Source organism: Macaca fascicularis, chromosome 1 (assembly GCF_037993035.2).
Source record: "Macaca fascicularis isolate 582-1 chromosome 1, T2T-MFA8v1.1".
NCBI classification, from domain to species: domain Eukaryota; kingdom Metazoa; phylum Chordata; class Mammalia; order Primates; family Cercopithecidae; genus Macaca; species Macaca fascicularis.
The window spans coordinates 25,426,621-25,449,842 of record NC_088375.1 but is presented as its reverse complement, the minus strand read 5'-3'; the positions used below and the strand labels follow the sequence as shown (position 1 = coordinate 25,449,842).

At 41.1% G+C, this 23,222-nt stretch overlaps 1 protein-coding gene across 9 annotated transcripts in view; it reads right to left on the bottom strand.

The window, feature by feature from the left end:
• MPZL1 (myelin protein zero like 1) overlaps positions 1-23,222 on the bottom strand; it is a 65,778-nt gene that overhangs the window by 12,015 nt on the left and 30,541 nt on the right. For 3 of the 9 annotated variants that reach the window (XM_074005893.1, XM_074005866.1, XM_005539886.5), the window contains 4 exons: positions 10,439-10,605; positions 4,538-4,751; positions 3,353-3,485; positions 549-651 (listed from right to left, as the gene is read on the bottom strand). In XM_074005893.1, coding sequence (XP_073861994.1) covers positions 549-651; positions 3,353-3,485; positions 4,538-4,637 — 336 coding nt within the window. In that variant the 5' untranslated portion in view covers positions 4,638-4,751; positions 10,439-10,605. Of the gene's footprint in view, positions 1-548; positions 652-1,868; positions 3,235-3,352; positions 3,486-3,831; positions 4,271-4,537; positions 4,752-10,438; positions 10,606-23,222 lie in introns of those variants that run through there. The other 6 variants (XR_012419699.1, XR_012419701.1, XR_012419698.1 and 3 more) reach the window with 6 other exon arrangements.

Genomic DNA, 23,222 nt, shown 5'->3' with positions numbered 1-23,222 from the left:
GTTTCTCTTCTGTACTTTCCACAAGTAGAAACCAAAACCATTCCTTGTTCATCAAGCCTATTAATTATTCAGATAAATGCTTACTTTCCATTTTTTCTAAAGAATCTGTAGGAAATAATTTTTGTTTTATTATCAATACTAAGAAAACCAACTTTTCCCTGCTAATTTCTTATCTTACAGAGTACCTCAATACAGAAAGAATCTCGTTCACTAGATTCATTTCCTTGGGCAATTAAAGAAGAATCTTTTACTGACAAGCCATTTCCTAATTCTGCTTGGGGCAAGGAAGCCACATTGTTAATAAACAATTTATGTTATTGGTGGTTTCATGGAAATCTTTGCTCAAGCAGATTTTTCACCACATACTTTCCTGTGGTATTCCTAAGCCAGCCCTTTAATTCCTCACTCCCACCCTTTCTCTTTCTGTCTCTGTCTGTCTGTCTGTCTCTGTCTCTCATAGCTCAGTATTCTTTTCCACACCCAGGGAAGTGACAGAGCACCAAGCTGTAGGGAACAGTGCAGTGAGCAGAATCGCAATCACCCATTACCTGGTGAGATCCAGAAGGCAGACTCTTTACAAGACCCTCAGTGTCGGAGGGGGACTTCCGAGGAGCCTGCTTAACTGGTGACAAACTCTCTGATGTACTGCAGCTGAAGAATTGGCAATTTGAAGAACAAGTGTAAAAAATAATAATAAATAGAAACAAAAATATAGAAATGCAAGTGACGGCAAGATGAAGCAACAGATACATAAAAACAAAAGACAACGTAACAATGGGTATCAAAATGATCACATATTTTAAAACTATTTTCTATTCCTGACACTCACTCATTCTTCTAAGTCAATGAACTCATCACTGGGGGAGGCACAGAAACAAATGTGGTGGTACAACCTCTTCAACCCAGTTTACAAAAATCATATTGAGATTCTGGTTACAGTACACATTTTTCCTTTTGCTGTTTGTCTTTTCCCCCTGCCATCAACCCTCCTTTGGGATAAAGGTTTAAGGGAACAAGCTCTATGGTACCTTTTAATAGTTTAATGGCAATTCACTTTTGTTACAATCAAAGGCAAACCCCTTCTGAATGTATGTTTTAAATTACAGATATATATCCAGGCAAGTCTTGGCTTATCTTGTTCTCTCCATAGTTTTATTCCCTACCAATACCACAATCAAATCCCCCCAAAAACCCAGGAAGTCATGAATGAGAAACTAGGGAATGCCACGTCACACAGGCTGAACCTTTTCACGGGGACAGGAGTCTTTAACAACAAGCACTGTCTCATAAATGAATCAGGGAAAGTGAATGCCAGGAAGTAAGCCAGCTGGGGTACAGCGTAGGGATTTTCCAATGCGATGTGTCATAAGTACAGCTTAAAGCCTTATGATGTATACTTTTTAAAACTTAGGAGTTTGGGGAGAATCACATTTAAAGCGTCATTACTAAGACCAAAGCATACCATGCATTCTGCAAACTGTTCCTTCTCTGAAATGGGAGGCTACATGCTCTGAACCAAAATTGTTTAATTATTCTAAGACATAATCAGTCAGGATCTTACTTACTGATAACACAATACATGTATGAAAAAAGAAAACTAATGCACACACACACACACACACGCAATGGCATTTTACATGAAGAGCACAAATATTCAGATGTGCATAAAAACTCTATGTAACTTGACAACCCAGTTTCATCCGGATGGTTTGCTCAACATGTTTCCAATACAAACGTGTGACATATTCGTGGACAAATCATCATAGCTGTTGGGTTAGCTCAGAGCTAGCTGGTTAGTCATTAACAAGGGAGAGGGGCTGAATACGTACACAGGAATATTAACAGCAACGGGCAATGTGATTAGTTACCATGTGTCTAGTGGGAGTGGAAGAGGAGACCCAGCCCTGTTATAGTCCCAATGTGTCTTCTATGTCAGCTTTTCTTAAGAAGTGGAAGATAAGCAGGATCTGATCCCAGCACACCAAGGTAGAAAAGGTAGGGGAGGAGGAAAAAAACCAAAGTAAGAAGAACAGCAGCATTCACGATGCCATGCAGGAGTCTAAGGAACTTGTTCCTGCCCCTCATTAACCCCAAAGCAAGAACTACAAAGACTGGCATGTCACCACCCTGGATTAGTCTCATGTTGAAAATCAATAGTCCAGCTATATTTAATCATAAAACACTCACCATGCAAGGGGGGCAGATACAGTCAGCAGAATAGAAGCATTCCAAGCAAGTAATATCTGAATTTGAACACTCAAACTTGTTAAAACACGGCACTCCTAAAAACTCTAGATCAGCAGAGCCCATAGATAGAGGTTCCCACCATCCACCAGCAAGAGTTCAGGACATGCAATCCTTTCACATCAGAGTCCCTTCAGGATGGTTAAAGTTAGATCTGTGCACCTGCAACACTGCTCATGCTACATCAACTTGAATTCAGCCTCTGCTCCCAGTCTTACCACATGAGTTCTACATAGCTTATATGGGTTAGCTTTCCAGCTGGGGTGGGGAAAAGAGAAGGTTCTTTAATTAGACACGCACCCTATGCTTAAACGTGTTCCATTTGAGAAGCCATAAACAAAAAGTCTATTTTTCTTTATTGCTGATATATTTTGTTATCAACTCATTATCCCATTGTGGGTGATTCTAGCTAAGAATGATCAAAGCAATAAAGATACTTAAGCTTGGAGTAGGGTAGGGGAACTACAAAAAGGAAAATCCCTGCACCATCATCACATTGGACTGGGGGAGGTAGTTTATTAAAACCATTTCTTTTTCTTCTTCTTCTTCTTCTTTTTTTTTTTTTTTAAAAGAGACAGGGTCTTGCTCTGTTGCCTAGGCTAGACTCAAACACTGGGGCTCAAGCAATCCTCCCGCCTCAGCCTAAGTAGCTGGGACTACAGGCGCATGCCACTACTTCCAGCTCACAACTTCTTCTTAATTAGGGTTTTATATTTCCCAACTGGAAAGAACCACCTTGTGAGTTTATTACCAAGAAATTGAAATTAAACTCTTAAATTGGGTAAGTGACTTAAGACTAAGTCTTAAGACTAAGAATACTAATTGCATAGTGCATATATTGAAACACAGAGCACAAACTGCTGAGCAACTCATCTCACCAAACCTAAGAAGGAAACTGGAACAAAGATTAGAATCATTCCACATTTCATAGCAGGCCCACTGATTTCTGCTTGCCCATGTTAGAACACCTCCAAAGGAGACTGCCTGATTCTGACATGAAAGAAAACAGTAGTTAATTCTTCAAAATCCTTTTTTCATTAAATACATAAGTTTTTATAAACCCTGATTCCCTCCCTCCACCCCTGCCCTAAAAAACAGTGTTTCTTACCCAGTGTAATCCCGTTTAGAGTTTTTCCTTCTATAGAGGACAGCCAGAATCATGCTGATGAGCAGAGTGAGACCTAGGACCACAGCAGTAACTATGCCCACCACTACCCAAACTGGAAACACAGGCAAATTCTCTAGAGAAAAAGAACAAAATAGTTTGGTTTTTGTTTTGTTTTGTTTTTTTGAGACGGAGTCTCGCTCTGTCGCCCAGGCTGGAGTGCAGTGGCCAGATCTCAGCTCACTGCAAGCTCCGCCTCCCGGGTTCACGCCATTCTCCTGCTTCAGCCTCCCCAGGCGCCCGCCACCTCGCCCGGCTAGTTTTTGTATTTTTTAGTAGAGACGGGGTTTCACTGTGTTAGCCAGGATGGTCTCGATCTCCTGACCTCGTGATCCGCCCGTCTCGGCCTCCCAAAGTGCTGGGATTACAGGCTTGAGCCACCGCGCCCAGCCAAGAACAAAATAGTTTTAAGGTACATTGCTACAGAGAGAAAACATGGAATTTTATTAAATTAACAAGCAAGTATTTTCATTTAGCAGTTACTGTACCCTCTTTTATTATACAAACTATGAGATCCCACTGTCTATCCTATTACTATGTAATTCATGACATGTGAATATTAGATGAGAAAGAATGAACTACGGAACTAAGCATTTCTACACCTACAATCCCTCTCAGTGCTCTAACGAAAAACTGGAGGTATGAATTTACCTGGATCTACTCTCCGACAAAGCAGACTTTGTCTCAAAAATGAGACACCAGAACCTGCATTTCCTGTTTGTTCTCAAAATCAAAAGGGAGAAATAACTGTGCTGTTGTTGAAAACTTTCTCCTGGAGAGTATAAAACAGTATGAATCTCCTTCTTTCCCACTGTCCATCACATCCAAACATAATGAATTTGGTCTTTCTTCTGATTAACACTGAAAAATTAATATTCCTGAAATTAGACTAATAGGCTCCAGACGGTAGGAATAAAAATGGAGAACCAGTCACTCTGGGTCAGAATGAGCAACAGTTCCCCAATTCCAAGTGTGTTTGGTAGAGCCACAGGATCACGGCAACAGGGAGCACAACTGTACGGCAAAAATCCTCCCTCCAAACCCACCATGAAATGCAACTCTGGTTCTCCATCCAAACATGAGATAAAGGAGACTGCATTATTACTGCGAAAATACTCAAGGAAGTACCTTTTTCTACGACATAGAGCCTAATGTGTCCAGGCTGGACAACGATGTCAGGAGGGTTTTTGACATCACAAATATAGGTGCCATTGTGTATAAACTGCATATTTTCTATGTTGATTGATGCATCTTTCTTGTCAAGGTCTCCAGCCCAGCTGATTCTGTCTTTAAATGGTGGATAATTCCCAGGGTACACTTGCCCTTGGGAGTAGTGGAAAAACTGCAATTAGAAAAAAGGAACACATGAACTATTCTCAAAGGCAGAATTCCTAAACTCTGTAATGTGCATGCTATGAAAGGTTCTTTTAAAGACTTCATACTGAAAGAAATGCAACATCATACTACAAATCACAAGTTATGGAATCTAAGCCAGATAGAAGTTTAGAGATCATGGGACTCAACTCTGCCAGGTTTCAATGAAAGAATCAGACTCACACGTCATCTCGAATCCTCTCAGTATTTCACTGATATAATTATTACCACCCATAATTTTATAAAAGACAAAATGGAGACTTAAGAGAAGCCATTTTCCCAAGGTCCCAATGATAGTAACTGGGGACCCAGAGTAAAATTTAGACCCATCTGAGTCTTCAAAGTCAATGTTCTTCCAATAACACCATAATTGAGCCCAGTGATCCCTAAGGCTTCAGAAAGCTTAGTGTTCACTTAGCTTACCACTAAGATACACAAAGGCACAAAGGAAAAGAATCCTAAATATCTCAGATCAGCTAATCTGAGTTTCTCCCTCTTCCTTCTGGTTTCCCATGGAGAAGTCATGGGTGTGTGAAAGGAACAAAGTCCAGATAACACAAGATACTCTTTTGAAAGTTCAGCCTTTGACCCCTTTCTCTTTCCACTCCTCACTCTCTCCTCAGTCCTGCTTTCAGCAAAGGAACTGTCTTCTCAAAGTAACCTTGTCAAATTCAGCACCTGGAAGCAGGGTTAAGGCCCAGTGGGAGGGGATCTATCCTCACACTTGGCTCTAATCCAAGCAGCTATGCTGGAGGCCTGATGTCTGGTTCATGGCCCGGGTGATGGTGGAGCTGGGGATAGAAACCAGCTCTATTAGCAATGCAAACAGAACATTTTCAGAACTGTTTGAGCATGCTGAAAACACCAGTGCAGACTCATCCATTCCCATGATTTAATGATCATCTGGATTTTCTTAACTCCCAGACCTCTCATCAATAGCGTCCCGTAAGCTCTAGACTCCTCGCCCAACTGCCTACTCACTTTACCACCTGACTGCCCCTCTCCCCCAAGCTTGTCACCTTCTCTTACAAACTTTATCTTCCCATCTTCATGTATCCCATCTTCACTGATGGCTACCGTTTCTTTCCCAAACCATAAATCTTGAAGTAATCCTTGATTCTCTTTCTTCCCATCCAGTTAATCCCCCAGTATTGTCAATTTGTCTCATTAGTTTCTCTCAGTTCTCCCTTCTCTCTATTCAGTTCCCAATGACAATGTCTGTTTTTATGCTTTCATTATCTTGGGCCTCTTAACTGGTATGTCTAACTCATCATCTTCCACAATGCCTAAATGATCACTGATAAAGAATAATGGTTATTATTATAACATTTATCAAATATTTACCCTGCATTTCATATGATCTAAATGCCTGTTAAGAACGCTGAAGGGTCTGGGATTTTATCCTACTTACAAGCTAACAAAGTTAGTTGGCCACATGTTCATACATGGCTGACAGAAGACACAGACTCCTGTGAAATCTTCACTCCCATGAAGAAGACTCAGAAACAAAGAACCTTATGAGCAGAAAGCATGTGTTTGTTCCCCTTGCCCCCCAAGTCCCACAGCCATGACATGGAGGGGCTCACATGGATGTTGTGCAGGCAGGGGCATTATATTACAGCGGAGTAACCCCAAGCTCAGGGAACACAAATCTCTTACAAGGGGCAGAAGACATGTCTGACTTTAGCCCTGAATGGAGACACTACCTTCACTATACTCAAGAATAAACAAACCTGTCCTCTGCTCCAGAGGGAAATATCATCTCTGCTTTCCAAGGCTAGTTACTGCACAAACAAAGTCCAGAACAAAGGCAGCCAGTGCCTTTGCTAGCAAGGTGTGCAAAAACGTGAAAGACCCACGGAAAACTGTCTCCCAACAACTCTCCAACCCTCACAACCACCCTGCAAGGTGAGACTCACCTACCTGATATTTCATCAACAGGGAATGTGAGGCTCAGGAAACCTTGGTTACTTTCCCAAAGTTACAAGTTTTAGAGATGGAGTTCAAACTCAGCTTTGATTTCAAAGCTTATGCTATTTTCAATGTTTAATGCCTCTTGGGTGAGATCATGTCTTATCTGTTCAAAGTCCTTCACTCTCTCTTCTTCACCAGAAAAATGAACCATAAACTCTCAGCTTTGCAAACGAATCCTTACATCATCAGCTGTCTGCGTTCCCTTCCCACAACATCTCCACATATTCCCTGCCTTACATTTGTGAACCAGCGGGGATGAGCTACATGATGCTGTTTCCCAGCACTGTGTCTAAGACAGCTCCCTCAGTCAGGCTCCCTCATTGACTGGGGGCCATTTGAAGGCAGGGGATAAGTTGTATTTATCTCTGTACTCCTTAGCACTTTGCACACAGCCGGAACTACATAGTTTGCTGAACCAAACTGAGGAATAATGCCTTGGTCAAACCTTTGAGAGATGGAAATAAAACAGTGAAAAATTCACAGAAAAGACTAGAATCATTATCAATCAATATTTTTAAAGTACAAGCCATGGTGCTAAAGCTATGAGGTATACTAAAGATGTAAGATAGGCATGTCCTCTTAAAACACCCATATTCAGGATGAAGAAGAGGAAAATTGTCATATTAAGGGATCTGTATTACAGGAATGGCCCAGATAAGGGTAGTGAGTTTTAAGGGCTAAAAGGTTTTTTTAAAAAAAGAGGCATTATGGAGGAGACAGAAGGTAAAAATGGGGTACAGCTTAAATGACAAGTGTTCAGAAGTAGGAAAACAAAGCACAAAGCATTTTTACTAAACTGGAAGTGATGCCGTAAGAGAACAGAAGCGTGGCTAAAGTGGTAGGCTGGGCCAAACTGTAATGAGCTTTTAATTCTAGACAAATGTTGTCAGCAATGGGTATCTAAGTTTCTGACAACTTGCAGTGGAAAGGTGAAAGAACTGTTATAAGACTACGCACCTGCTGGCATATGAGGGTTGGATTGAAAGATGAAAACACAGAAGCAGAAGAATAACAAGGGGTTACTGCACGAGACCACGCACACAGTTAACACTGCTCAATAGACAGCAGAGACACAGGAAGGCTGACAAAAAGCTAGATGCTAGAAACAAAGTAGGAAGAACCAGCAAAGGTTCTTATTTCTTGGGGACAGAAGGGAAGTGGTAAGGGACAGGGAAGGAAAGGGCAGAAAACACAAAACAAAACAAAAATTGATCACAAAACTCATCTCTAGATGAACATAATTACACGCCCCCTCTCCTCCCACCAAAAAAAAAAAAAAAAAAAAAAAAAAAAAAAAAAAAGGCAAAGAAGGGAAACAGAAGGGAGAAAAAATGAGTTCAGTTTCAGATATGTGGATCCTGAGGCCATGGGACAAAAAAGCCATCTACAGTATGGCTTTTGAATATACTGGGTTTGAATATACTTTTCCTGTAAAACCTACAAAAACAAAAAAGCAACCCACTCATCTTATTAAATGTGTCCCGACATTTTGGAATTAAAGGATCCTATGTCAATAACTGAACATGCTCGGATTAACTGCAATCAGACTCGTGTGTAAGTATAAATTGATTAGCTAAAAATATTAATCAGAATTACAGCATGTTCTGAATAGTAAGCCTGAGTTATGTAAACCTTCATGGACCCACTTGACCAGACTGTTTCCAGCAGAAATGGAACTGCTCTTTAAAAGAAAGTTATTACCTCTGGTGTCTTCCTGATGACTGCTTCATTTTCTGTGGACTTAAATAATGGCCCTCACACCAACTCTTGCAAAAGACTTCAGTGGGAAATCTTTAAATGTTTAAATAGTTCTTTGGATTCTCTTGAGTAAACTTATGTGTTTAATCTTGCCTCTATGGGAACATTAGTGTATGTTCTATGCTGATGCCATATTTATGTGAAGCAGAGAATGCCTTTGTATGTCTTCCCACGATATCTGTATGGATCTCTGTGCTCACCATTATGGTTACTGTAAGGGAAGGCCTCTCTTATAAAGACCTCTAGACTATGCATTCTCCATAGGGCAGATTCTCCCCCAAGGGAGCAAACACTTGCTCTTGGGTGGGAAGCTTTGAGAAAATCTTACTCTTTTATATATAAAACAGATACAGAGGATATCTACCATATTAAAATTTCATGGAAGGGGGCAGAGATTAGAAAAAACGTCAAAAGGCTCCTTTTAAAAATAAATTTTAAAAAATACTGAGAAGCACTGCCTTAGGTAATCCCTAAAACCTATGAGGCAGTAAATATTATTAGCAGAGTTTTCTACCTGAGAGAGAAATAATATATAAGGGAAATCATACCGTATTGAACTTTCAACAATTCTAACCTGTGTGGTGTGGCCACTGGTGAATAATCTTGAGTCAGTGTCTCCCATCCTCCCCACCCTGTCTTCCACATAGAGCTGTGAAGAGTAAATGGCATAGGCATATGACGGGCCCAACATCTAGGTGGTGATCAACAAATGTAACTCACCATTCAGAAGAATTGGGTATTCTTTTTTTTTTTTGAGACGGAGTCTCGCTCTGTCACCCAGGCTGGAGTGCAGTGGCGCGATCTCCACTCACTGCAAGCTCCGCCTCCCGGGTTCATGCCATTCTCCCGCCTCAGCCTCCCGAGTAGCTGGGACTACAGGCACCTGCAACCGCGCCCGGTATTTTTAGTAGAGATGGGGTTTCACCGTGTTAGCCAAGATGGTCTTGATCTCCTGACCTCGTGATCTGCCCGTCTCGGCCGCCCAAAGTGCTGGGATTACAGGCGTGAGCCACCGCGCCTAGCTGGGTATTCTTAAAGATAGATGACAGACTGTCCTTGCTAAGTACTAACAACCTGAAAAGTGCAACAGTACTAAAATATGTGCCAATATGTGAAGGGCATTCAACATGCTGGGAGAGCAACAGTAACAACAAATTGCGTATATTAGTAACTCAAGAGCTAGACACTTTCCTGAGCACTTGTCTTGTATAATCTTACTTTATCCTCCTAACACCCTTGTGTGGGAGGTTTTATCATCTCCATTTTACAGACCAGAACCAGGATAGTCAGTTCATGTTTAATAAACACCCACTGCATAACCAGCACTCCACTAGTTACTAACTAACCTTTTTTTCAACCCTCTGGTGCTGTATTTCTGTTACATCCTTCATCTTACTCCAAAGTCAAGTATATATCAGCCTTCCTTCTAATCATCTCTGGGTGACAGCAAGGATTGTTTTAGACATTTTTGAAGGCCCTACGTAACCCACTACATAGTAAGCTCCCAATCAATATTGCTAAATCAGATGGACTATATGCTAAATTAAAAAAAATAATCAAATCAGAAGGTACATACACACACATATATATATAAAATCTGGTAATATGTAAAATAAATATCAATAAAAATGGGGCAATGAAAGATGAAAAGATGCAGGATAAATCCTGATTAGAGTCAATTAAGATCAATTTCAGAATGGGATTTGATGGTGGAGAGGAACTGAGCAAAGACAAGGAAACCAGCTGCATTTAAGACATGCTGAACTTATTTTATCCTGAAGCAAGAGAAGGGCCTTGAAGTCTATAATAGATAATAAATACACTCATTTTAGAAATGAACCATCAGAAAAATGGATCACTAATTATACAGCAGTAAAGAAACCTGTGAGGTAGGAGTAGCCAAGAGCAGTCGAGCATTCTTACCGACACGGTAGTGTCAGCCCCCTCTGGCTGGAAGCTCCACGTGACTGAGGTCAACCCGCCAGTCTCATCAGTAGACTTGAACTTGCAGGTCAGCTTCCCTTGTGTACCATTTGCCACGAAGATTTCTTTTGGTGTATATACTTCCAAGGCTGATACTCCAGCTGTCACTGAAGAGACAGGAATAAGGGTAGTTAAAAGTAGGACTTAGCATGAATACCACTGCACATTTTTGCCAGACAAGAAAACATACAGCAAAGTTACTAGATATATACAGTAATTCATTGCCATTACATATTTCTGGCAGAATATTCTATAGCTAAGTTCAATCAGAATAGTACCATAAACAGAGTAATTGCTGATAGTTTAGGTTTGTATTGCTTTTTAGTTAAGATATGCTTATTAGTTTGGCTATATTGAATATTTATTTAACTAATAGACTTTTTAAAAGAGCAGTTTTAGGTTTACAGAAACATTGAATGGAAGGTAGAATTCTCATATTCCCTCACTCCCCCATGGCCATCCTGTTTCTCCTATTATTAACATCTGGCATTAGTGCTATACATTTGTTTTAATTGATGAGCCAATATGGTTATATCGTCGTTAACCAAAGTCCATAGTTTACATTAGGATTTGAGTTAGTGTTGTAGATCCTATGGATTTTGACAAAGGTGTGTAGTGACATCTCCACCATTACAGTATCATATAGAATAGTTTCACTCCCTAAGCGTCTCCTGTGCTACACCTATTTATTCCTGCCCTCCTTTCCCGCACATCCCTGGCAAACACTGACCTTATACTGTCTCTATAGGTTTGCCTTTTCTAGAATGTTATCTAGTTAAAACCATGCAGCATGTAGCCTTTTAAGGTTGGCTTCTTTCAGTTAGTAATATGCATTTAACTTTCTTCCATGTCTTTGTGTGGCATATCTCATTTCTTTTTATTGCTGAATAATATACAAATTGTATGGACGTACCACAGTTTATTCATCCACCTTCTGAAGGACTTCTTGGTGGCTTCCCTGATGGTCTATTTTTAATGACGTGATGGGCGTATTTTTACTTCTTTAAGTAGTTCTGATGCGCATCTGTTACGCAATTATCACACTGAACTCTTCTCATCATCCATGTATAATGCAATTAAAACTATCCTAAGATATAACTTGATTTTAAAGCCACATTTATTATTTAACTGATCCTTTTCTTATAAAGAACTTAAGGAAGAAAAATGCTTATTTTGGTTTTGTTAGTGAAACCATACCTACCATAAGATTTCACTGTGCTAGGTAAGTAAACAGCTGATTACACCGTATATCACATTTTCATTTTACCCATCAAGTTTTGTCAGTTAGCCTAAGCCCAGGAAATAGTAATTAAAATGTGTCTACCACTTGGAATATAAAAATGGCTCTTTTTTCAAGATCTGCAATCACAGGCAACTGCAGGAATTGTTAAGGACTGTTGCTAAAAGTATTTGCCAAATTGTTAAAGATTGCTAACTTGAACATGCTGCTATAAAAGCAATGCTTTCACAGACAAAATGAAAGTCAGAAAAAGAAAAAACTTATTTGGCCTAAAATTGGTAACTTAAAAATATCCATCTTCGATATTTTTTAAAGAAATAGTTTGGAATAAATATCTGCAGTGTTGCAATTATTCTTAGAATGTAACAGATGGGCAGAATAAGGAAGAGTATTGTCAGCCAGGACTGATGGTCATTTTCAGAATTTTTTCTCCTTGAAGACTTAACTGACTCTCAGCCAAGGAGAACAAGAGTACTCCCCCATTACTCCCAACCATCTTGCAAATGTTTATTCTCAGGACACAATGGGCACTTTTGGCTATTCTTTTAAATAAACTGATAGCCATACTGCATCAAGCAGATTTTTTTTTCTGCTAAAGAGGGTGGATTATTATTACAGGGAACAACAGATTATTATTTGTGGTCCAAACCTCAAAACAAGCATTTCTTTCAGAGGAGATGCAAACAAAAGAGTTCCTTGCTATTGTGGGTAGGCAGAAAAGTAGCCCCAGGGCACTTGGGTTCAAAATGAAGGACAAAGCACAAGACTAGACTAGTGGACCAGCTTATTCCAGGAAGCAGCACTGGCTTGCAACCCTTATTCACTCTGTGTGATTTTGGCTAGTTTTCTCCATGGTGATGAGTACTGGAAAGCCACAGTCTCTAAAGTCTATAAATAAGGTTTCTTAAGGATTTTCTCTTTCTTTCTTTCTTTTTTTTTCTTTTCCCGAGTCTCAATCTTGTGACCCAGGCTGGCGTGCAGTGGCACAACCTCCGCCTCCTGGGTTCAAGCAATTCTCCTGTCTCAGTCTCCTGAGTAGCTGGGATTACAGATGCCTGCCACCATGCCTGGCTGATTTTTGTATTTTTAGTAGAGAAGGGGTTTCACCATGTTGGCCAGGCTGGCCTCGAACTCCTGACCTCAGGTGATTCACCGGCCTCGGCCTCGCAAAGTGCTGGGATTATAGGCGTGAGCCCCTGCACCTGGCCTTCTCAAGGATTTTCTTAAACCAGATCCCTTCCTCAAGGCCTGGTTGCAAGACTTGTCATCCTGAAACATTATTTAAAGATGGAATTAGACCACGCGTCCACGTTTACAGTCACAGAATTTTGAGCAAAAAGACTAACCAAATTCCCAAACAGCTTTTAGGCATCTATTTTAAGACAAAGATTTCGTTACACCAAAGTTAGTTAATAAACAGGTGACTTTTTAAAAAACACACAACACTCTTTGGCTAATTTGAATGTGTAGCTCTTAGCCAGGATTATGAAATCCAAAGCTAGCCTATCAGCTAGCTCAAGAAAAAGAAAATGACTCCACACACTGAGAAATTAGCTTCTTCCATCCCTGGCTATCTACGCTTTTCTCTAATACTACTCTTGTCATCATTTTTGGAGATTTCATCAGTCGTAAGATAAACCTTCTAAAACCTTAGTCTGTTTCTCTTCTCTAACAATCTGGGTAAGATCAGGCCTATCCCAGCCACTCATTTCTACGGTCATACCTGTTCAATCAAATTTAGCCTAAAGCTGCCTCCTTACATATTTTAAGTTCAGCATAAGGGTTTTTCTGTACACTGTGAACTATAACAAGTATAGGTGTAAACAGGCCAAAGCCAATCACCTTGTGCCAATCACCGAGTTTTGGCCAATCAAATGTAGCCAACTGTTCAGATTGTGTTCAAATAAGGCAAATGTCAAGCTATAATCAATGCAGCTGTTTCTGTACCTCACTCCCGTTTTCTGTACATCACTTTCATTTTTCTGTACATAAATCTTCTTCCACCACATGGCTGTGCTGGCATCTCTGAGACTACCTTGGCTCAGAAGGCTGCCCAATTCGCAATTCATTCATTGTTCAATTAAACTCCGTTAAATTTAAATTCAGCTGAAGTTTTTATTTTATCATACCCTAAACCAGGGCTTCTCAACCTCAGCACTACTGGCATGCCTTGTAGGATGCTGAGCAGCACCCCGGCCTCTACCAGATGACAGCAGTATCTCCTCTACCTCCAGTTATGACAACCAAAAACGTCCCCAGACATTGCAAATGCCTCCTCAGAGGCGAAACCCCCCCGGCTGAGAATCACTAGCTCTAGACCCTATCATCAGTACTTGCACCCACTCCAGAATCACAGTTTCAGGCTTCTCTACTCCCTAACTGACCACCTCTTAGCTTTCCAATATCCTCCAAAACCCTGAGTTCGTTGATCCCTAAACTGCATCAAAAACTAAAATCCCAGCATGTCTTCATTTGCTTTACTCAGATTAAACCCCATAAGCCACCATTATACTCACAGCCTAGAATACACAATCAGCTTTCTTGCTTCTCCCTTCAGGGCCTTCATGTGGCCAAACGTCTATCCTGGTTAAATTCAATTCTTTACCCACTCTGCATCTCCATCAGGGTGGCTGACCACAGCTGGACAAAAGCACACAATCCCACTGACTATTTTCGCCTTAAATTTATGGTCATTAATCTCAAAGGGACTCAATGCTGTCTGGCAATCCATCCACATTGCCCTAATCCATCTGCTTTCTATTTCCCTAGAGAACTATTTTAAACCTTCCTCTCTAACCTCAAATTTCCACTTCCTCTGGTTTCTCACTACCAGCTAATGACTGAGCTGCTTATTTCATTGAGAAAACAGAAGCAATGAGAAGAGAACCTCCCTGTGTCCAGATACCATAGCTACCCACCTCCCTGCATCTGTGCCCATTCTGCTTTCCTTGCACTCCTATGAAGAAAGTGTCTGTCTGCATTCCTCTCAGGATGAACCTCTCTACTGCACATTGCATCTCATCTCTTGCCTACCTAAGGACATTCATTGATCCAGCAATTCTCCCTCTTCTGAATTTTTCACTCACTACTGAATTACCACCAGCAGCAATATAAACATACATATTTATATTTATACCCCAGGTTTAGAGAAAAAAATCTTGACCCTGCATCTCCCTGTAGCTCTGGCCCCTTTGTCCTCCTTTATTTTACCAATCTTGAAAGAACTGTCTGTACACATGGTGTCCAATTTCTCTCCTCCTCTGTTCTCTTGAATAAATCCAATTTAGGCTTTCATCTCCGTTACTCCATAGAAATTGTTTTTGTTAAGGAATGCAATGACCTCCATGATTAATTCTCAAGTCTTGTCTTATTTCCCTATCTGAAACCTCTGACAGTTACTCCCTCCTAAAACTTTTGTTTTGTTTTTTAACAGTTTAGCTTTTGGAATGCCTCTCCCTCTTGATTCTCTTATCTCATTGACTGCTCATTCCCTGGTTCTCCTGACTTCTATATGATTAAGAGCCCAAATCATTTCTCTGACAGCTTGTCTATTTAACATTCCTTCTCGGCCGGGCGCGGTGGCTCAAGCCTGTAATCCCAGCACTTTGGGAGGCCGAGGCGGGCGGATCACAAGGTCAGGAGATCGAGACCACAGTGAAACCCCGTCTCTACTAAAAATACAAAAAATGAGCCGGGCGCGGTGGCGGGCGCCTGTAGTCCTAGCTACTCAGGAGGCTGAGGCAGGAGAATGGCGTGAACCCAGGAGGCGGAGCTTGCAGTGAGCCAAGATCGCGCCACTGCACTCCAGCCTGGGCAACAGCGTGAGACTCCGTCTCAAAAAAAAAAAATTCCTTCTCTTGGTGACCTCATCCAGTTTCAAATGCTCCCAAATGCTGATGACACCTGTATGCGCGCACGCGCACGCACACACACACACACACACACACACACACACACACACAGCCTATTCAACTTCGCTTGGATATAATTGGCATCATCTCAGATTTAATATGTCCAAATTAAACTCCTGATTCCCAACCCCCAAACTTCCTTTTCATGGGCTTCTCCAAATCAGTGAATGGCAACACTTGTTTTCTAGTGGCTGAGACCAAAATCCTGAACTAGTTTGTGACTCCTCTCATTTGCACAACTTTCCTCCAAGCTGTCAGCTACACATGTCTTCTCTACTTAGAAACCTATCTAGAAACTGCTCTCTCTCTGCCTCATTTAGTGTCACCATCTTGGTCCAAGTCACTGTCATCTTTCACCTGGATTAAGTATTGAGAGCTTCCTAATTGGTGTCTGCCTCCTCCAGCTTTCCCCACTTCACAGCAACTAGTCCACAGAGAGGCCAAAGAAATCTCGTAAAAATTCAGGTCGGATCATATCACTCTTCTACTGAAAATCCTCTAAGGGTATCCCATCAGCCAGATCAGGCCAGTCCTCATGTGGCCCACAAAGTCCTACATGAGCTAACTCCTGGCTACCTTCGGACCTCACTGCCTACCCTGACCCCGTCAAATATGTTGCAGCAGCCACCCTGGTCACCATGTTTTTCCTCTGCCTATGGTGAGTGTACCCCAGATAGAGAATGCTATGGACAAAGAGACCAAAGGTATCCTAGGAAAACATGACGCATGGCCAACTGTGTCAAATGCTGAGAGCTGGTTGCTCTACGTAGCTGACGGTAGGGAGAAATTTCAGTGAAGATCCTTGCTTAAAACTGCACATGGTTTCCTTGCACACAGCATCTAAAATTCAAATCAACTTTTGCCAAGCACAGAGCAGCAGTTTCTGACCAACTACGACGAGCACGAATGGCATCTTGTTAGAACTGTTCTCCTGTGTGGGTCAAGAGAGAAACGAAATCACAGATTTCCCTCTCAGGCTGTATTCCATGCAGTCCGAGCAAGGGATGTGCTCACTGGTTTCTTAAACAATTGGGAATGGTTGGCTTTGTCCATTCCCCTGTCTTTTTTTAAATGACTAGGAGTATTATGGGAATACATAGTAAAATTATTGTTGAATTCAGACAGCTCATCTGCAGAGTCATAAAAGACAGTTTTAAGGGGCTAGTTAAAATGGCTAAAAATGCAAATGTAAAGACCATTGAGATATACAGAAACTATTGTTCTAATCTATATTCCATGTCACTAAAGACTAGAATCTCAATCTGAATAAGATATTAAATAGGTTTCTTTGAGGCCGAGGATTTATAATTATGGCATAGTGGCAAAAATGGCTGTGAAATGTATTACTACATTTGGTTCAAGCTTTGGTTCAAATACTCATAGATGGATTTTAAAAAGCCTGTTGATTCCTGAATAAAACCAATTGCTTTGGGAATAAAAACACAGAAATGAAATGAAATAAAACAGATTAAATGATATACAAACGTTTTCATATCCTGCCAACTTTGGATTCTGAGCTCCACATAAACTTGCAAACAAACATCAACATGGAAATGAGAGTTACCGAGCTTACTTTCTCTCTGGGGTACGGTTTTATAAGGAGGGGAGAATCCTGCTGAGTTATGCTAGAGTTTAAAGGGCAAGAATATAAACAAATAAAATCCAAATAACCCTTCTCTTAGAGTACTCTGGGGAATAAGCTTTCTAAAATGTACTGCGTTACTCAGAGGTATCATTTAGCAATGAAGTAAGTGATATACTGACTCTTAAAATGGGCGATCAATTCAAATGAAAAAAGCCCGCGAAGTCATTTGACAAGTAATCAAAAAGTCTGTGGAATCATCTGACTAGAGGTCATTTTTACAATAATCAAAGGATATTCAAAATGTAATATTCTTACAATTTGGATGGACAACCAGAACATTTCAGAAAGAAAAAAAAAAAAAAGTAAAGATGGAAAACAAAACAATATCCATCACAATCACAAAGAAAAAGGCAAATTCAAGAATGGTTCACCTAAGAGGCTATTTCCTGACATCACTGACCTATTTCAATATTCTGAATGACTGAAACAATAGTGTAAATAATGTCTCCCAACTACATGCCAAGATGATCTTACTCCAAGTAAATTCAAACTCTCATACCATAAAATCATTTGAAATACACTGTGGCAGCATTATTAGGAACAAATAAACACGTTCACAGCAGGAAACACAGGCAGGGATATTGAAGCTGTTACTGGTTGAAGCAATTCCATGTCATGTTACTACTGGGTCCATTTATAGCATACCGGTTTGTAAAAAACTTTACCTTTTTTTTTTTTTTTTTTTTTTGAGACAAAAGTCTTGCTCTGTTCAGGCTGGAGTGCAGTGGAGCAATCTCAACTCACTGCAACCTCCGCCTCCTGGGTTCAAGTGATTCTCTGGCCTCAACCTCCTGAGTAGCTGGGACTACAGGTGCGCACCACCACACCTAGCTCATTTTTCTATTTTTTTAAGTAGAGACGGGGTTTCACCATGTTGGTCAGGCTGGTCTTGAACTCCTGACCTCAAGTGATCCACCCGCCTTGGCCTCCCAAAGTGCTGGGATTAAAGGTGTAAGCCACCTCACGCGGCCCCTAGAAACCTTATCTTTTTAACACACCTCGTTAAGGTTTTCCTTGTAATTGAAAAAGGCTTTTGTTTTGAAATTTTTTAAGCACTTTGATGTTAACAGTATAAACTCCTGCTTAAAAGAGTACAATCAAGCAATCTATTTAAACAGCGTTCTGACCTATCTCTTGTTCTCTCTTGGTACACAGCAAGAGTCTGATATTGTAATATTTCCTAGTAAGCAAAAATATGACCTTTTAAAACATACTAAGAGAGAGGAACAAAAGAGAATACTAAATATAAATTCAGGGTAGTAGTTACAACTGGAACAGGGTGGAGGAGGCAGGAAGTGAAAGGTACACACTATTGGTAATGTTTTATTTCCTAGGCTGGTCATGAGTACATGGGTGCTCATTTTAATACTGACAGTGTAAACTGTACACACATACACTCTTTGTATATATTTTACTTCTTACAATAAAAATTCTACAAAAGAGAGAGACAGGAAGACATTAGTAAAGCAATAAAAGATTTACTTTTTAAGTTTCAGAATGCTCCAGTGAAAATTCCACACGATTCCCTCACAGTGTCTACTGTGACTTCTACAATCAGGCTGGATGAAGTAAAGCTGACTCGATGACGTGTGCTGTGGAGATAATGCATGCACAGAGCTGCCTTGCTGCCACTGTGGGGTCAGACTCAAATCTCTCCTGGGAACAGGGCCACCCTGCAGCTGAAGTGGGCTCTTTCCTCCCGCGAATCAGGGCTGCTATTGTAGACCTCTCTCGGCTGGATGGCACAAAGTAGGGGAGGGCTGCAAAAGTATACTCCATTCAACAAGCCCTAAGTATTAATAAACTAAGCTTTTCATTAGTCAGGAACACACTCTTCTGTACTCTTTGTCTAAAGTTATGCTTCAGGCCTTAATCTCAGGGACTTCCTCCTAGCGTCTGCCCTACACTCCCCACCCTGTGCTCCCAGGCATCCTGTCCTTTCCTTGTCAATGCTCTCCTCACACCCCACTTAAATGACCGGCTGTCTGCACCCCTCAGAGGGCAAAGGGCTGTGTCTACCTTGTTTACCATTATATCCTCATTACCTGACAAATGCCTAGCCCTTTCACAATGTGTTCAACAAACATTTGTTTGAATGTCAGGAAAAATGAATGAATCAGTGAATGAATGAATGAATGAATAAATAATACAATATATCAAACTAAACTCAGATAAGCTCAGCCATAAAAATCAACTTGCTCTACAACAAATGGCTTCAGCATAATGCCCAACATAAAAAGTGTCTGAGGAGATGATTTGGGGTCAACTTTGAACGCTGACACTACTTTGGAGGATGCCTAGATACGTTTCCTCCAAGAATCATCTTTCTGTGTGAGAGAATCATCCCAAAGGAGACTTACCTTTTGAAACATTTGATTACAAAAAAAAAAAAAAAAAAAAAAATCCAGCCAGACAAGGTGGTTCACACCTGTAATCCCAGCATTTTGGGGGACGGAGACAGGAGGATGGTTTGAGCCCTGGAGTTCAAGACCAGCCCTCATCTTTACAAAAAAATATTAGCTGGGCATAGTGACTCAAACCTGTGATCTCATGATCTCAGCTACTCAGGGGGCTGAGATAGGGAGGATTGCCTGGGCCTGGGAGGAGGAGGCTGCAGTGAGCTGTGATTGTGCCACTACACTCCAGCCTGGGTGACAGAGTGAGACTGTCAAAAAAAACAAAAAACAAAAAACAAAACAAACAAACAAAAAAACCATGTACTTTTACTAACACACAAGATTACCAAATCCCTCTCAGAGTCAATTCCTTCCGCTCATGATCGATGTCCAGCTGGCCACATATCTATCCTTAACCTTTTTTGTACCAACAAAGATCTTTCTGTTTCTCAAATGAGAAATGCTCAAAGGGTCCTGAATCAGGCCAGTCATTGAACTAATCACTTGACTTTTTAAAGCCCTGGGATTTCTTCTTGCCCTCCTCTATATATGTACTGTTCATCTCTCTCTCTCTCCTGCAAATGGTCTCCTTTCTTCAATCAACCATTCATTATTTCAACACACACTGAGACTCAGCCTCTACTCGAATGTACTGACAGTCTAGTGGAGACAAATAAACAAACATCTACAGTGCGGCTGCAGAAGCACCGTGCATGGCCGCTGGGATGCACAAAGTGCATTAGGAGATTTTCCACAGCGCAGGGCTTCCATTAAATACTAAAGGCTCAAAACACGAAGCAGGCAACACAAATGCCCCAGTTGCAGTTAGCTTGAATTGTATCATCTGCATAAAGCATCCAAACATTTCTCAGTTCTTAGCAAGCAGATGAAAATAAGGAACTTTTGGTAGGAAAAATCAGATTTTACCTCTGCTAGAGTACAGTGGGCTAAAATGCTTAACATAAAGAACATGTTGAAAGCTCTGGAGGCACAGCTGATAGATAGGAAAATAACACTCTCACATATTTTACACTTCCCAGGTGCTGAAATGGCATATTAAAAATGCTCTTCAGGAAAAAGACCACTGTACCTTAAATCTATCTTTCTGAGCTCTCAAATCTTATCAGGTTTATAGTATGTTTGAAGATATATGAACCAAAATTTAATTGAAACCAGAAAAGGCCAATACAATTATTACTACAAGGACAGAACAAGAGATTGGAAACAATACGCCTATGGTTGATGGCAATAAGAGTATATTCCTCTCCTCCAAAATACAGCAAACTTTTTAAAAAATTTAAAAATATTGCCTACTGAAACTACTGAAAAAATATTAAATTACTCTATATGATATCATAATAATAGATATATATCATTGTACATCTGTAAAAACCCATACAACGTACAACAGAAATAACGAACCCTAAGATACATGCAATGGTCTTTGGGTGATAATGATGTGTTATCATCATTATCAACTCTAGGTTCATCAACTGTAACAATGTATCACTCTGGTGAGGGATACTGATAATAGGAGAAGCCATGCAGGAGATAGATGGGAAATCTGTACCTTCTGCTCTATTTTGCTGTAAACCAAAAACTTCTCTAAACAGTCTAAGTCTTAAAAGAATAGTAGTGCCTGGGTCCCACCCTTACCTCCAGGAATTCTGATTTAATTGGTAAGGGGGATGGCCTGGGTATCAGGAATTTTAAAAGGCCCCCAGGTGATTTGAAACATGTAATTACTACCCAGCACACAAATGAGATGTTGGGACTTCACTTATGATGCTATTATACAATAAAACCATGCCTGAAGCAGATGAGCCACACCTTGCCTGGCATTTGACTGACTGCAGGTATAGGTATGTTCACTTGTAAAATTTGTATTAGTGCACATGCATGAACCTGAACTTTTCAAAATACCAGGGCAGTGCTCTACTCAGCTTCTTTTTTTTTGAGACGGAGTCTCTGTCACCCAGGCTGGAGTGCAGTGGCCAGATCTCAGCTCACTGCAAGCTCCGCCTCCCAGGTTTACGCCATTCTCCTGCCTCAGCCTCCCAAGTAGCTGGGACTACAGGCGCCCGCCACCTCGCCCGGCTAGTATTTTTTGTATTTTTTAGTAGAGACGGGGTTTCACCGTGTTAGCCAGGATGGTCTCGATCTCCTGACCTCGTGATCCGCCCGTCTCGGCCTCCCAAAGTGCTGGGATTACAGGCTTGAGCCACCGTGCCCAGCCTTCAGCTTCTTAATCAATAACACACTTGTATAAGTTTCCATGTCGACAGAGAAAAATTACAAAAATCTACTTTATTCTGAAGACTGCACTGGCAGCCTGAGTTAACACAACATTGGTGTCCAAAGTCCACAAATTATATATAAAACCACCCACAAGTGTGTGTGCTATTTTTTATTGTGATTTTAATGGTTTAAAATGTACTTTGGAAACAAATGAAATATGCACTAAGCATTTGGAAGCTCTGAAGTGCAGCTGTGCCAGGTGCCGTGGCTCACGCCTGTAATCCCAGCACTTTGGGAGGCTGAGATGGGTGGATCGCTTGAGCTCAGGAGTTCAAGACCAGCCTGGGCAACATGGTGAAACTCCATCTCTACCAAAAATACAAAAAGTTAGCCGAGCCTATGGCACACACCTGTAGTCTCAGCTACTTGGGAGGCTGAGCGGGGAGGATCGCTTGAGCCCAGGAGGCAGAGGTTGCAGCAAATGGAGATCGGGCCACTGCCCTCCAGCCTGGGTGACAGAGTGAGACCGTCTCAAATAAATAAAGCTCAGCTGCTAGAATCTACTGAAGAGAGCTTGAAAATCTCTGTTCTGCTTGGTTTTAAGAAATTCAAAGGCCGGACGTGGTGGCTCACACCTGTAATCCCAACACTTTGGGAAGCTGAGGCGGGTGGATCACCTGAGGTCAGGAGTTTGAGACCAACTGGACAACATGGTGAAACACTGTCTCTACCAAAAATACGAAAATTCGCCAGGTGTTATGGCGGGCGCCTGTAATCCCAGCTACCTGGGAGACTGAGGTAGGAGAATCGCTTAAACCCGGGAGGCGGAGGCTGCAGTGAGCCAAGATCGCATCACTGCACTCCAGCCTGGGTGACAGAGCGAGACTCCGTCTCCAAAAAAAAAAAAGAAAGAAAGAAATTCAAGTTTACTTCACGGTGTAAAACCAGTCTGCTGCAGCTGGACAAACGGCCTAACCACAAACCAATCACCCAGGGGAAGGTAAATTAAATGGAGAAAGAAATACTTCGCCTTCGTTACAGCTGTGAGTACTTTCAAGATGTGTTTACGGTAGAGTTATCCTTTGGACACGTTCTTAATGAGATCTGAACTTAACGCAGATTTGTCCATGACAATTTCCTATTGAAAATACATTTAAAAGCTCCTCCATTGCATCATAAAGTCCATAATTATCAGCATGGCACACTAGGCTTTTCAAAGTAACCCTCCTTTTCCTGCTTTACATTTGGCAAAGCCTGTTGGTGGTGAGCTGGTATCAGCTTGCTCTCACTTCCC